This window comes from Tympanuchus pallidicinctus, unplaced genomic scaffold (assembly GCF_026119805.1).
Source record: "Tympanuchus pallidicinctus isolate F22 unplaced genomic scaffold, pur_lepc_1.0 scaffold15, whole genome shotgun sequence".
Classification (NCBI taxonomy): domain Eukaryota; kingdom Metazoa; phylum Chordata; class Aves; order Galliformes; family Phasianidae; genus Tympanuchus; species Tympanuchus pallidicinctus.
Genome location: NW_026294669.1, coordinates 13,477,434 through 13,493,151, shown reverse-complemented (window position 1 = coordinate 13,493,151; position 15,718 = coordinate 13,477,434). Strand labels below are relative to the sequence as shown.

The 15,718-nt window shown below is 40.2% G+C and overlaps 1 protein-coding gene across 5 annotated transcripts in view; it reads left to right on the top strand.

Moving 5' to 3' along the window:
* The window catches only part of MAP3K2 (mitogen-activated protein kinase kinase kinase 2), a 46,353-nt gene extending 30,859 nt beyond the window's left edge, over positions 1-15,494 (top strand). For 4 of the 5 annotated variants that reach the window (XM_052674571.1, XM_052674576.1, XM_052674573.1 and 1 more), the window contains 9 exons: positions 1,562-1,641; positions 2,177-2,244; positions 3,481-3,576; positions 4,811-5,017; positions 5,659-5,807; positions 6,052-6,183; positions 7,428-7,557; positions 8,570-8,747; positions 9,332-15,494. In XM_052674571.1, coding sequence (XP_052530531.1) covers positions 1,562-1,641; positions 2,177-2,244; positions 3,481-3,576; positions 4,811-5,017; positions 5,659-5,807; positions 6,052-6,183; positions 7,428-7,557; positions 8,570-8,747; positions 9,332-9,557 — 1,266 coding nt within the window. In that variant the 3' untranslated portion in view covers positions 9,558-15,494. The remainder of the gene's footprint in view (positions 1-1,561; positions 1,642-2,176; positions 2,245-3,480; positions 3,577-4,810; positions 5,018-5,658; positions 5,808-6,051; positions 6,184-7,427; positions 7,558-8,569; positions 8,748-9,331) is intronic. The other variant, XM_052674574.1, reaches the window with a different exon arrangement.
* The last annotated feature ends 224 nt before the right edge of the window (positions 15,495-15,718 follow it).

Below are 15,718 nucleotides of genomic sequence, written 5' to 3'. Positions count from 1 at the left end.
GCTGTGAGGACCATTTCTCTCCTGAGCACGTGTAAGCTGCCGTGTAAATGTTGCTATATGAGTTGTCAGCAGGGTTTAAATAAAGGAATTTTACTTCCATAGGATGTTAATTCATACCAGGCTGCCTCCTGGACTCGTTGCTCAGCCCAATAAAAGAGAATATAATCACTGAACTTTTGGTGAATTTAATCTTTCCAAATAGAGAGTTCATTTTAAGTGTCTGAATTTGTAAAGTACAGACTCACTTCCTGTGCACTGTTTTTGCAGCAAGACCTCAATGAGTCTTAGGGAAGTTATGGATCCAAGACTTTTAAGAGGCAGCACAGGCCATAAAAATTGGAGGGGCAACTGCTTAATTTACAGCAATAAACTGTCATCCAATTCATAGGGAGCAGCAGATGTCGTACAGAATACTGAAACAAACTGTATTTGAGGAAGAAGCTCATTTAAAACAGCAGATGAGCTTTTCATAGTTTGTGAGAGGTAGACTGGTTTGTGCTGCATTCAGCATTTAGATACCTCTTCCATGTCTCTTGAAAAAATAAAGATATGAAAATTTCAGATTGCTATACTGCCAGAGACAAAGAAGTAATGATTAGGACTGAAGGGTGGTAGTGTGGCATAAACAAAATGAATATTAGATGGGGGAAAACAGCTGGTTGTCAGGAGCACCCTTTTTATTTTTCTTTAGATTCAATTTGAGCAATGAAAAAGTGTTGGTATTTATTTTCATTACATAATGGGTCTGGCCTGGATACTCAGTTTTATCATTTCTTCCTCCTGATGCGTGGAAGATTTCAGGCAACTTGGTGGTGCTGCTTACTGGGAAATCAGGACTATTTAGAGACTAAAAAAGCCCTGTGGTGTGTCTGTAAACTCCTGCTTCAGGTGGAAGTTTATTTTATATAGAACGTGATTTGATTTGGGTGAAAAGTTGTGCTCTTTCTCTTATCTCCTTTTCTTTACTGTTTGGTTGTATTTAAAATTCTGCATTCCTTGCTTGGAGTCCCAACTAGAGATAGATGAGTTAAGCTTTTTTACAGTGTTTTATTTCTGCTGTTTTCTGTGGGTTCTGGTTGGTCAAACTGAAAGCAATTAGGAGATTATATAAATTGCATTCATTATCTGTGTCACGTTTGAGGCTTTTTTCTTTGATAGCGACAAAATCCACTTTTTTTCTTTAAGCTGTTTTAGCTTTTCGTCTCTTTGGAGGCCTTGTTGTTGTTCTGTTAGGCCAGATTGGTGCTGATAATAGGAGACAGTGGTGTCTACAGGAAGAGTGTAGGAGTGCAGCTCAGTGTGTGACGAGCATTGTTGAGTATGAAATGCCTTCACTAAATTCTGCTCGACAGAGTGATGGAATCCTTTCAGGGAAAAATATTTGAGGCAGGTTTAACTATAGCAGTCATTGTTTTCTCTAGTAATTCCTGTTTGTTTGTTACTAGTGTTGTCTCTCTTTTTTTTTTTTTAATTCAGAGTTTCAAAGCATGAATGTTCAAGCCATTAAAAAAAAAAAAAAAACAAACAACTTTCTGATCTTTATGTACATGGTTTTTATTAGATGCTGGATCCACTGTCTTTGAGCAGTCCTGAAAATTCTGGCTCAGGAAGCTGTCCCTCACTTGACAGCCCTTTAGATGGGTAAGAACTGCTTGCATTCATTAGTCATCTTTATTGGCTTGCTTAATGTGTTAATTAGTGTGACATATAATAACCAAAAAATTCTACATCATTCTTTAACTCATTAAAATTACTAACTTAATCCTATGGCTTCTGTGGAGAAAAGAGGAAATATTTGGTGGCATTAAAATATTCTGCATTTCTTTGGTTAAATTTGAGGGATTTTTGCAGGCTGTGAAAGAGATTTTGCATTTATAAACCCTGTGTTCAGCCATCAGAGTGGTAAACTTGAGTGTTCCTTTGTGGCTTTACTGGTGTGAGTGGCACAGCCTGCTGGTGTCTTACCACACTGAAGCCAAAGAGCAAGGTTTTCCATTGCTGCTGATCCCGAATGATTATTGATACCAATAGATTTGATGTCTAGATCAAGTTCCACATTTGTGAGCAGCAACTTGTATAGCATAAATCTCCCATCGGCCATAAAGCATTGTAATGCAGTGGGATTGTTTAGTTACTGTAGTTGCAATTTTAAAATACTTTGCTTTCACATTTTTAGAGACAACTATCCCAAATCTCGGATGCCGAGAGCACAGAGCTATCCAGATAATCATCAGGAATTCTCAGGTAGGCAAAATTGGCTGGCCTCAATGGCTTTCCCAGGTACTTCCTCTTGCAAGTAATCAAAAGGGAAGTTCATATTAAGAGGTGTTACTTTACATAAGCTTGTAATGGTAGCAGAAGGCATAGCAACAAAATGCAATCCAAACAGACACAGTGAAAGATGCAATGAAACATATCTTGTAAAGGTTTTTTTCTGATCAGTGTGTTGTAACACCAGTGCTGTTGTGTTTAGTAGGACGTACCTCTGCTGCTGGGGAAAAAAACAACTGATGCAGTGCCTACTGGCACACAGGTTGCTTAAAGTGGACTGCAGTGTCCATCTTTAAATTGGTGCGTAGTCCTTCAGTAATTTTCTTAGTGTTTAGCTGTTGTTTCATCCTTTGTAAAAAGAGAATCGTTTTTAAGTGCTCATAACTGCTGTAACTGAAAGCATTCCAAAGTGCAAGAATGAAGGAGAGCTGTTTGCTGTGCCTATAAATTAATGAGTCATCACCACTAACATTGCTTTCATACCGTATTCTGGCTTGAATCCAAATTGCTGTGCACGATTCAGGACACCAAGTGCAATGGGTAACCTTGAAAGTTTTTTCGGGTATCTTTGTGGATGTGCTTCAAATAACATACTTTCAAAAGAATTTTGTCACCTCACTATTTGTTCTGTCTGCAGAACTCATGTGCAGTTAAACTGTATGAGTTGTAGCCCAGATTCTTGTGGAACTACTGAGCACTGCTTCCTCCTTATGTGTTCGTTTTCTAACCAATTATTTATCCATGAAGGAGTTGCAACTTAAATATGAATACGTAATAAATTATAAAGGAGGACTTACTGGCTGTGTTTTGGTAATTGAGGATGTGTTGACTCATTTACCAGCATTCTGTGTTTGTTCATTTTTAAATCTTAAACTAAACTGAATTTCTGTCACTTCTCCTGTTGAGCTGTTATTTTTCAGAACGTGTCTATTAATGTCTCTAGTAACTGGGCATGCTGCAGTCCTCTGGTACTGTTTTAAGCAAGAGATTACAAACAATTTAATGTTATATTCTTGAAATCCTTTGGAACTTTTAGCTGGATTTGTTGGTTTTGTGTGGATTTTGTTCTATAGCATTCTTTGCCCTGAAGCTTCAGCTTTGAAATGTATTCTGTGTTCTTACCCACGTTTAAATTTATAATACCAGAATAATTAATGTGTATGCCTGGGTTGTATTTTTAACTTTGAAATGTATCTTTGTATTTTCTAGTAGATTATGATATCCCAATATTTGAGAAGTTTGGAAAGGGGGGAACTTATCCCCGCAGATACCATATTTCATATCATCAGCAGGATTACAATGATGGTAAGTGTGAAAACTGTAGGAGTCCTACATAATTAACTTGCTTTTCTCTTCTTAAAAACTAAAGAAGAAAATCTATCTAATGAAATCTTAATGGTGCACACGCAGCGCGTAACTAGTTACTCCTTTGTAACAGAGTTGAAAAGTAATTGCTGCCTGCAGTAAAATTAAATCTCACAAGAATCTGTTTTGTTTCTCCTTAGCTTTCTTCTATCAAACCTTAATACATTCCTTAAAGATTTTTTCAAGCATTTGTGCAAGGCCCTTATTTGATGTTCTCTTCAATCTTGTGGCAGCCAAAACTCTGAGTTGGCTTGAGGAAATGTCCTCTTGAAATGATGCATTGAATTAGCTACATGTGACAAATCAATTTTGGCTGTTTTATCATGTCTTCTCAGTGATTTTTATAACACTGCTCAATAATTTGTTCACATATCACAGCACTGAAATTGGCCTGACTAGTGTGTAAATGAGTCCACTCCTTCAAGATGTTTCCCTTGCCTTCTTCAGTCCTCTGGGAACTCCATCTCTGGTGTAATACTTAATGACTCAAATGTTCCTTCAGCGATTTATGCTGAAGCTCCCTTGGATGAAACTTCACCAAGCTGTGCTGACCTAAAAATGTTTGTTATCTGAATATATTGATGTTATTCTAAGCATCTGGATGTAATTTACCTTTTTGAATATGTGTCCTTTTTTATTCCAGTGCCGTATCCATTGCTAAGTCATGCTATATTTATGATGTTTCTTTCGTGCTTTCCCTGTTGATTCCAAGGGTAGAGCTTTCTCTATTTTTTATTCTTATTTTCTTTAAAGAGCGAATATGGCAACCTGGGCATCGTTGAGATGTCAACTTCTGTCTTTTTTATCAGGAATGTATTCTTCCCACCTTGTTAGTGATACAGATATAGGTGGGGCATTTCCCTTCCTGCCCTCACAGCCTCCTCTCTGTTTCTGAAGCATGTCAGTTAACTTCAGGACAGCTGTAGAAATTGCCCTCATTTTGCCGCTTGCAGTTTTGGACACTAATTTAAACCATTCAGACCAATCTTTATGTAACATCTGTATTAATTTCTAGTTTGAAACTTTTGGAAAATGTCATCGTTGCTGCATCGCATGATATGGCGTGGGAGGTGTGAACCATGCTGTGTAGAATTCATAAAGCATTTGCATACACAGATGACATAGTAGTGTTTGTTTGTAGCGTAACGTTGGTATTCTCTGTGTAACACTGAAGGTCGTAAAACCTTTCCAAGAGCCAGGAGGACGCAGGGGAACAGCTTCCGGTCACCCGTTAGTTTCAGTCCCACTGATCACTCGCTGAGCACCAGCAGTGGGAGCAGTGTCTTCACACCAGAGTACGAGGATAACAGGATGAGGAGGAGGGGGAGCGACATTGACAATCCTACCTTGACAGTCATGGACATCAGCCCACCCAGTCGCTGTAAGTTAAGGAACTTCGTGACATCTGCTGCAAAACTCTTACCTTTCAAGTTTGTCATGTCGAAAGAAACGTGGTTGAACAATGTGCTGCTCTCTCCCTAATAGGAAAAAGTCAGGATTTCGTGCTCTCTATTTTTTTTCATTGCTTGCTGTGCCAGTCTTCATTTAGATTTTTCCATGGAATATACGTCTATGGTAACAAATCACTATGAAAATATTTTTGATGTGTTAAACTTTGAAGCTTATGTAGGCTGGAGTAACTTGTTGGCCTTTGTTGCTAATGTTATATGTCTGTGATGGAGCAAATATTCCTTGCGATGACTTCAGTAGTTGGCAGCTTTTGATTAGGCCTTCATTTTTAAAACAATGTTACTAAGTTTGCTTAACACACTCTGTCTGTTTTTCAGCTTAGCTGTTGTTAACTGCTTAAGTATGCTTAACTTTACAAGAAATTGATTAATTTGTAGTAAATTTCCCATCTTACAGGAAGTTTTATTGATATTTGTAACTTACATAGAGAAAGTGTGATCTTCCTTTGAAAAATGTAGTCCTTGAAAAAGTTATTTTCTATGTGTTCTTTTTTCTTTTAATCAGCTGAATAACAAACTTACATTAAAACAGAAATCTTGTTTACTTTTTCAGCACCACGAGCTCCAACTAATTGGAGACTTGGCAAACTGCTGGGTCAAGGTGCATTTGGCAGAGTGTATCTGTGTTACGATGCTGATACCGGAAGAGAACTGGCTGTTAAACAAGTGCAGTTTGATCCTGATAGTCCAGAAACTAGCAAGGTATGAGGTACAGTGCAGAGGTGCTGCGTGATAAGCTAAAGTGTTACAAACTAAACTTCCTTTTCTGTGTTTTAATACGCGTTTCCATGTCTTCATTAGGAATTCTGTTTTGTTAATAGCTGAAATGAATTAGTTTGGTTACTGATTTTAGTGTCACACCACATTTTAAAATTGTTGGACAAATCCTCATTCAGTGAACGCGTTTGATTTTGTTGTTTTTTTTTTTTTGTTGTGGTTGTTTTAGGAAGTAAATGCTCTTGAATGCGAGATTCAGTTGCTGAAAAATCTGCTGCATGAGAGGATCGTTCAGTATTACGGCTTCTTGAGGGACCCACCTGAAAGAACACTCTCTATATTCATGGAATACATGCCAGGGGTAAGCAAGGAAGCAGTCACCTCATCCATCATTTCTGTGGGATGCGGTAGGCACCCAAAAAAGTGCCAAAAGTGCAAAAGGGGGCAGCTTTTGCAGAAGGGCACGCAGGTATTAAAGAAGCGTCCAAGTTAAAATGAAACAATAGCTGGGTACCAACAAGTATTTGTAGCAGTCCCTCCATGTCTTTTACATTGTTTGCTTTTTCAAAATTGTTGTGGTTTGTACAGAATTTTTTTGCATTTGATTGTGGCATATGAAGTGCTGAGCAACCTTTTGAAAAGCCTGCATCATTTATGTACTCTTGAGTCTCCTTGAACTTAATATTTCGTTTTGTAATGCTGTGGGCTCTTGGCTTGTCAACATATCAACTGCGGAATTGTTTTAAAACAAGAAAGGTAGCAAAGATAGGTGTGGGAAGAAGTGCATACCAAAATTTTCCTCTCTTTGTTTGTGGCACTTGGATACATGCAGAACTGTTCTACTGTTACCGTTATGGTAAGAAATGTACTCAGCTCTGAACAGTGCCAATTTTCATTTTCTCACCAAGTGGGGTCAGCAGAGCTAAATAAAATGTGCTTTATACATAGGATTTGTATTTCTGAATAGTTGCAGCACTGTACTTCACGGAAGAAAAGTGTGTTTTTAGGTGAGTTTTGGGCTTTGTTTTGGGAGGATTCTTGAATTCATCTGAGATTTGAAAGACAGTATTGCAGCAATGTTATGCAACGATGGTTACAGAACTGAATTTTTGACTTGATGTTCTTTTAAGCTTACTTTTTAATTTTTATTTAGCTATAAAGCATCACCCACCAACTTCTCCTGGTTTTTTTTTGACAACTTTTTTTTTCCCCTTCAAATATAAACTAACAATGTAAACTGACCTGCTGACCAACTTGAGTATCACCATTTCATTATCAAAAGAACCAAGAGTGGTGCTTACTTACACGTTCCCTTTTTCTGTACAACACGCTGTTGCTGTTTAGCTACTCAATAGTTTTAGAGTTAATGGCTTAACGTTTTAATGTATGACTTCTCTGTTCAGCCTCTTTTGTGTAGAAGCTTTGATTAAAAAAAATTTTTTTTAAGGGACACAAAACTACATCTGTGCTTTAAGTTGACCCAGAATGCCCTGCAGCTTGAAATGTCTGTGTTTTGGCCATGTAATCATCACTGAAGTTCAGCATTAGTGTATCAGACCACTTGTGATCCTAGGAACATTAGTGTTCTATACTTCTTTGCCATAGGGGTCCATCAAAGACCAATTAAAATCATATGGAGCACTCACAGAGAACGTGACTCGCAAATACACACGGCAGATCCTAGAAGGAGTTCTCTATTTGCACACAAACATGATCGTCCATCGAGACATTAAAGGTAAGAAGGAGGACAGTCTTGGGCACAGTTTCGTGCTGTTTACTACAAATTCTTTTTCAGTCAGCCAGGTGTGACTAAATTAAGCATGGGATACTGAAATACTGACTCTGATGGAAAGCAATCATGATTCTTTTATTCTTGTCACTGTTGTAAACTGAGTGTTCTAGCAGACTTCTGAAAAGGTTTCCCTAGTGTCTGTCTGCAAAGCATTCATGATAAAATTTCCTTCTGAATTTAAGTAGCTTTGAATGTACCAAAAGACCATGACAAGCAGTCGGAATGTACAGAGGAAAGCATCATGACACAAAACTGAGTTTTGTTTCTATCAGCTACGCAGAAACTGCTCAGCCTTTCACTGTTACAGAATTGCCTGGCAGAGGTGACTCCCCTGACCTCAGTGACTCACACTTCTTGCACTCTTCTGCCAGGAAATCGATGTACTTACTTTTTGCTGATAGATAAAGGGGATGTGTAAAAGCTGCAAGAGTGATATGAAGAGAAAAAAAAAGAAGCTGCAAGAGATATGTGGGAAGATGGTGGTGATGTGCAAAATAGGTGTGGTGAACAAGCTTTGTATCCTCTAAAACTCTTACAGTTTTCCTTTTGCTTTGTATCAGTAATGTTTTTTTTTTCCCCAGAAAGGTGAAATAACAATGACGTTTCTGTTATGCAGATGAGTATTTTGAGCAAGTCTGTGACACAATTTGAGATTTTCTTTTAGTACCGACTCGAGGCGTTTTTAGTAGTGTGAGAAGAGAATTCCCTGTTTCGGGTTGTTGCCCTCACATGGCACACTTCTTTTCTTCATCAGCAGTTCCAAAGTAATTGAAACTTTCTGGGAAAGGCCTAGGTTGCAAAAGACACGTTAACAGTTCATTTTACTGAACCTCCAAATAGAGTAATAGGAGTGGAGAAATCCTCTGCGAGTGCCAGACCCATCTCGCACTGTATTACTGAACCCAAGCTTTTTTAATACTGCTGTCTACACCAAGCTGCATTCTTTTCCTTCCAGGAGCAAATATTCTGCGAGATTCAGCAGGCAATGTGAAGCTGGGTGACTTCGGTGCCAGCAAACGACTGCAGACCATCTGTCTGTCTGGTACAGGAATGAAGTCTGTCACAGGAACTCCGTACTGGATGAGTCCAGAAGTTATCAGTGGAGAAGGGTACGGCAGAAAAGCAGATATCTGGTATGTTACAAAACTTCTCTAACAAAACTCGTGATGATTTCAGGATGGGCGGTTTCTCAGCAGAATGCGAGTGTTTGTCATCTGAAGTTGGAGTGTTTTATTCTGGGGTTTAAGCTGAAGAAGATAACACACGAGAGCACTGGCAACCACATGTGTGCATTTAGAGAGTGTAGCACTAAAATCTTGGGTTTGTTGCTGCGGCAGCTCGTGAGCCCGTTGGTTTAGCAATCACAAGAGTATTCTTTGAACCAACCTTGCATGAAGGTCTGTGTCAGCTGCTGAGCACTGAGATGTCAATGAGAATAGTGGCAGTGCCTTCACACAACCATTAGTGCCTGGATAAATACCTCGTTAGCTCTTCACTGAGGTACTAGCTTTTGGCCCAGTGAGGCAGTGCGTTGGAGATGCACAGACAGTGATTTGCTGAACACTGTGATAGCGGATAGCTGCTTTCAAAGTTGCATTGTAGAGACGAGTGAACACTGCTTCCTTGTGGTACTTCAGAAGCTACTTGATATTTCCTGTGTTCCTAGAAGAGCACGACTCTGTTGTAACCTGCTGTCTTGCTTTTGCCTCTGTTTCAGGAGCGTAGGTTGTACAGTGGTAGAAATGCTCACTGAGAAGCCCCCATGGGCAGAATTTGAAGCAATGGCTGCCATCTTTAAGATTGCCACTCAGCCAACCAATCCCCAGTTACCACCTCATGTCTCAGACCATGCTCGGGATTTCCTGAAAAGGATTTTTATCGAGGCCAAGCTGCGACCATTTGCAGATGAACTGCTAAGACACACGTTTGCACACTATCACTAACAGCCTGCCTCAACTCAGCTTGCGTCTGCTGCATTTATTTTCTATTTGACTGCACTTTTATTTTTTATTTTTTACAAAAAGGAGAAAAAAGACAAGAGAGAGAACGTGTTCTCTTGAATCTTTGTTTCACTTAGATTGTAAACAATCTAAATTTTGTATCTAAAATGAGAATCTTCCCTTCCCTGCTCCCACCGGGACTAGAACTTCTTGTTTCTATAATGTACTGATGTGGTTCATGTAGATAAAGCACTTTAGTACACGTTTGTTCCTTATTTAAAGAGGGAAAAATAATAGAAATGATTGGACAGTCAGGAACTGTGTGACTTTTTTTCTGACACCGCTGACTGACTCAGGGTGCAGGGAAAAAGACACGCAGCCAGAGGACAAGAAGGTACTCCTCTGTGATTGTTTGTTACGTTACAGGTACTTGCAGCAGAGAGTTCTAAGTTCTTATATTTTAGCAATTTAATGAGTTTCTGCATTGTGTAATTTAAGTGGGATCACATGGTTCTGGGAGTTAATTATAAAGCTGGAAGAACTTGGAATTCTTTGTACGAAAGCGTGTCTTGACTGGTACTTCTGTGTGACCAAAAAGAAAAATAGCAGTAACAAAAAAGAACACTGATGAGATAAGTTTTAGAGCAAAATCCCTATCATATATTCTTAACAGGAAAAGAATTACAGGTAAACAGATGATGGACCCGATCCTAGGAACTGCTGTACTGCAAGGGGAATATTTCCATAATAGAAAAGAGTCAGCTGTTGGATGTAAATATTTAGGAGAATGTCTCCTGCTGTATCTGCCAAAGAAAATCCTCTGTTACATACACTTGCAGGGAGACTATCATGTTAGATAAGAAATATTAGAGGTGTTGAGAGAGAATTCTCCTCCATGATGCCGTGAATGTCTGGGGGAAAGAGAGTGTCTGATCCTTCTGCAGTATGAGTTACACGATTCAGAACGATCCGTAGGAAACAACGCCTTCAAAGCTGTTGAGGGGCGCTAGGATGGAATGTATGTCAACATCAAGTGCCTAAAGAATATAAAATCCTTCCCCTTATGCACTGTAAGCATTGGTTTAGTAACACAGTTCAGTCATCTAGGATGTGTTAAAAATTCCTAAAATAAAATTAAACTTATTTTAGCACCAGGAATAAATCACAGAGAAGAAAGACCCTGCTTTATTTTTCATAAGGTAACGATGATCAAGGAGGCACAGCACAAAGCTGTGTGAAGGAGAGGCCCGAAGCACAGAGCCTCAGCAATCGAATAGCATGAGCGTGCTTAGTCCAGCCTGGTAACCCAGCTATTGGTGTTCTTCAGCTTTCCAACTGTCATGAATTCAACATTAATCAACTTTTTCTTTTTCTCAAAGAAAATAATAAAAGAACAAAGGAGAAACTCTGAATTGGAGCTTCTCAGTCGAGAAATGCTGGTACTGATCAGAGGTAGTTAGTAACTGAATTTTATAGCAGAAAAGTCAAACTTTCATATTTCTGTGGAACACAACATAAGTAACTTAAAAGGGAATTTGGAAATAAACAATTGGACTGCAGAACTGAGTTAATGTATACTGTTTGGATGATTCATTGTTTGCTTTTGCTTTATAAAAACAGACCAGGCTGAGACTGTGACCCTTGTCCACTCTGACAGGACCGCATTATTGTCCCCAGGCTCTGCTCTGTTTGACATCTTTAGGGGAATAGAAGAATTATGAAGTGCATGGAGGCAGAGTAGTAAATTTACCCATTCTCACTCTAATAAACTCATGGGAGTTCTGCAATTGTTCTGCTAACTTCCAAATTTGGTATGTGAGCTTAAGTAGGAATGTGAATCTATCCTAGCTGCTTTGCCTGTAGAGGAGGAAGAATGAGTTCTTGGCCGTCTCCTCCGTGGCTGAGTGGTGCCCTGTTCCATTTATTAGAGCTATCCCTGACTTCAACCTTTGTCCGTCAGGGGACACAACCATGCAAGGTTTTCCGAGTGTGGAAAGGACAATCCTGACCAGGGAAGATTTAGAAAGCTCAAAGGAAAGTCTGCTTCTGCTGACTGACTGGATAAAAGCTACGAAAGCAGATTGTGGGAAGAATTTGTGCATGCTCTGCTGTAAAGGACCTTTGCTTTATAAACAACGTTTAATGAAAGCAATGGAGGGAGGTTTAACACAGGGCCTAGTTTATGTAGCTAATTTAAAGATCAGATAATTGAAATGATTGCTTTCAAGCTGATCAGGAGGGTACCAAGACCAAGTTGAAAGTACATGGAGAGAAATCAGTTGTGGACAGTGATATCTGCAAAGGCAAGGAAACTTTGTATTACCGACAAAGGACTTTAAAGGGAAACAACCAGGTTTACCTGTAACATTCTGAACATTTCAAGATGCTCTTCTGAAAGGAAACTGCACTCTCTGAAGCTTGAAAATTTTCAGAATCCTCTTTTCTAATAGAGTCCTTTTTGTGAGACAGTGCTGGCTCATGTGTATTGCAATATCACTTTCTCGTGATCTTAATACTGAACAATCAAAGTCACTGCTTTTGTGCCTTGTCTAAAAGTGGCATTCAGTCATGACAGTGGTAAGCGTTTTGGAACCTGGAGAAAAGGAAAGAAAGAAAAAAAAAAAACGATTTGCAGAATGCATTTCTCTTGAAATATCCAAAAACTGCTGATGTGGAGACAGCACTTTTAAAATGAAGATGGCTTGTGGCAGTTCCAGCAGTTTTAGCACAATGTTACTAACTTAGCCAGAATTAGGCCTGAACTGTTTTATTTACCCTACTGACCTAAGAAACTTGCAGGAAATTGAGGTGATGATTACCATACATACTTTGAGCTAGGAGCTAAACCAGACTTTGACCAAGAGGTTTGCTAATACTCAGACCCTTGCATGTTGTACTTCAACACTGTTGCGCTGGGGTGATGTAGGAAGCCAGTTTGCATTAAAAAATGTTATACATCTGAATGTGGTGTCTGCAAAACACTTCACTGACTACTGGCATGATAATGAACAAAACTTAATTCTGACATTTCAGAGGACCCGTGGAACGGCGTGCTTACAGCTCCGTTGGCAGAGGTTTGCAGAAACAAAATCCCTTCTCACCACTTCTGGTGTCTTACTAGTGAAGATAGCAGCATTTTAGAGTCCTCAGTTGTTCTTAGTTGTGAAGTCCAATAACCAGATAACGCCAGTGAAAGTGACACTGCTGCAGGGTTACGTTTTGCTTTTCTGTAAACGCTGTTGTGAAGCTGTGCTCCCCAAAAGTAAGAATCCAGGTTCACAGTGAGTGCAGGGGACTGACTGACCTGCTGAGGAGTTTTGGTATCGTGTCTCACATATTAAGGAACAAAAGTTCAGATGTTTCTCTAATATTGCTTTACTGGTATAACTGTCAGTCCTGTCAAACTAACTGTGCTGGTAGAGCGGGACTGAAAGCTTCAGTCATATCAGAGCAAATTGTTTTATTTTTAATTTGGGTGATGGAAATATCTGTGCCAGGGCTTACTAGATCCATATCTTAAGTGAATAGGTAAATGTACATCGACTTCTTTTGTTGACAGCTTAGTCTTTATTAGCTTGATTTGCAGTTCTCATTGTAGCTTAACAGCCTTTTCAGTGTAACAGAATGGAAAGTTACTACTTTTCTTAGCTTTTCCCTGTTGAAGTTGGGCTTTGATCCTTACAGGTCCCTTCCAACTCAAATGATTCTATGATTCTACGATTCAGCTGTATGCCTTAATTGTATCCATATTGTAATATCACATAGATATGCTATGGCTGTCATACAATTCCGTGTCACCTAATCGGTGTTAGAGAATACCCTAAAGTGCCTCAAGCAGGTTTCCCTTGACTGTGTTGGAAAGCATGCTTTAGTTATCACTGCATCAGACTTTTAAACTGAGAACTTTTAAAAGCTTTTTTTGGAGTGCTTCCAACTCGAGCACAGGTTTCAGATGGGCACGTTGGAGACTGTAGACTGCTATGCAGACCAGAAAATGACTTTTCTCTAGCTTACAGCAGTGCTGTCACAGCTGGGATTCGGCCTTCCAGCTCTGGGTACCAGACTCTGGTTTTCCTCTGGACTTCATAGTGGGTGTGAAACTATAGTTGGTACATCTGTAAATGTGGCGCTGTATTAATGGCTGTCTACTTTTGGTGCACAGGAGCATTATCTGCCTAAGCAAATCAACAGATCTCTCAGCGAGGCTGATGTTTTCCTACTAAATTACTGCCCGTTTCTTTTTGGTTGATGCCAATCCTGCCGTTGTCCTGACTGAAAGCCGCCTTGCAGCGCCCATGGGTGCATGCAGCAGGTGTAGCAGGCAGACAGTAGCAGACAGCACAGAGCAGTGTGTGACTGCAGCTTCAGAGACTTGAGCAAATTGGTCAGAGATACAGTTAGTTATTAGTTTTAAATCTTTAAAATCTGTCCTGCGTATAGAAAAGCATAACTTGTGTGCTGTAGTGTGAGTCCATAACGGTGTTTCTGGAAAAGCAAAGTATTACTGCCAGGGCTATTTCCTCCTGCTGGTAACTTACTCTCTTGTGTCAATGACAAGTCTGTAGTGTACAACCATATAGGATTACCAAAGCTTTTCTATTCCCATAGACAGAGTCACAAGTGACAGTCCATGGGTTAGTACTGCTGCTTGTGGGCACGCATATATCCACCAGGTACTGGTACACAGTGACAGACACTTCCATATTTAAAAGATTGGTGTTAGATGCTGCTTTGGTGTGCAAAATTCACGCACCGTTAAAATCAAGGGTTTAGTGTGGTGGGTTTTTTTTCCTTTTTTCTTTTTAAACTCTTTTTAAATTAATCATATTGTTGTTATTCTGAAAGAAATGGGTGAGAGGGGTGACTAATCCTGGTGCCTATGCAGCCAGGCCTGAGCTTTGGAACATCATAAAGAAGGGGCTGTGACCTGCACTGCTGTGTGCCACAGCATCTCTGAGCTGCTGGGAAGCAGCCTTACATGAGATCCAGATGTCACCCACAGCCATATGGGTGCGGGGGCAGAACTGCCACCAAGCTGGCTTCTAAATCAATACTCTCGATCAGGAACAAAGCAACTCCTTTCTCTTTTTATTTTCTCCACTTGGCCTTCCTAATTGACTTAACACTGCTGCGTGGTGGCCACTGAAAGCTCCCAAGGAGGCTTTGAGCCAACCTGCAGCTTGTGCGCCCGGCCCGTGCCTCGTCCTGCAGCTGCAGTGAGGAGCCGTGCTGTGCAGGGCTGCAGCTCCAGGGCAGGGCTGTGCAGGGCCCTGCTGCCCGGGGGTGGCAGTGCGTGGGTTTGGTCTGTCATAGGTACATTGTGTACTCTGGAGGCAGGCAGAATGGAGGAGGTCACATTTCTCATGTTCCAAAGGAGCAGTGCTAGCGGTCTGGCTTTGGCTAGACCTTAGGTTTTTGTGAACTTACCTTAAAGGGAGAGGAACTGGATTAATATACAAGAAAATTGTATCTCATGGTTCAGTCCTTGCTCTGAGTCCAGTGATGAGGAGTGGAGGTCAGGGCCCCTGTCGGAAGATACGAGGACACTTCACTCCAAAGTGGGTACTCCAGGAAACACTTCAGAGGTTTCTCTTACTCCAATCACAGCCCATCCTTTTCCTGAAAGGTTATCCCACGTGGGTTTAAAAATGAGGGTTATGTTTTGGCTGCTGAGCAGGCGGTAGGCTGTCAGTTCCCAGTGTTGGTTTCTCATGCTACCAGCTTACAGTTGGTATCAGCCCTCCAGTCCCACGGTCCATTACAGCCTCGCCTCTGTCATCTCAGCCCTCCCGCAGTCATACGATGGAGAATCACTGTAAATACATGGAGGAGACGTAGATCAGTCGGAACGTAGACTTTGTTTTCATGAAGCTATGAATAAAACTTTGTAAATTTCTCTTGTACATTTTTACGTAGCCATTAAATTCTCTATTTAATCTATCAGTTTCTCACTGTAAATGTTTTTACTCTCAGTTGAATGCTGGGCACAGTTTGTAATGTATGTACACAAAGGTGTTTTTTTCTATCAACGTTGACTTTTTTGCACATTTTTGGAACTATTTAATTTGTACACTGATTTACTACTCTGACCAATTGTGGATGGGTGCGTGCGATCCACGTGTGTGTGCAATGTACTACTGCTGGGTGGGGGGGTTTGCTTTGAC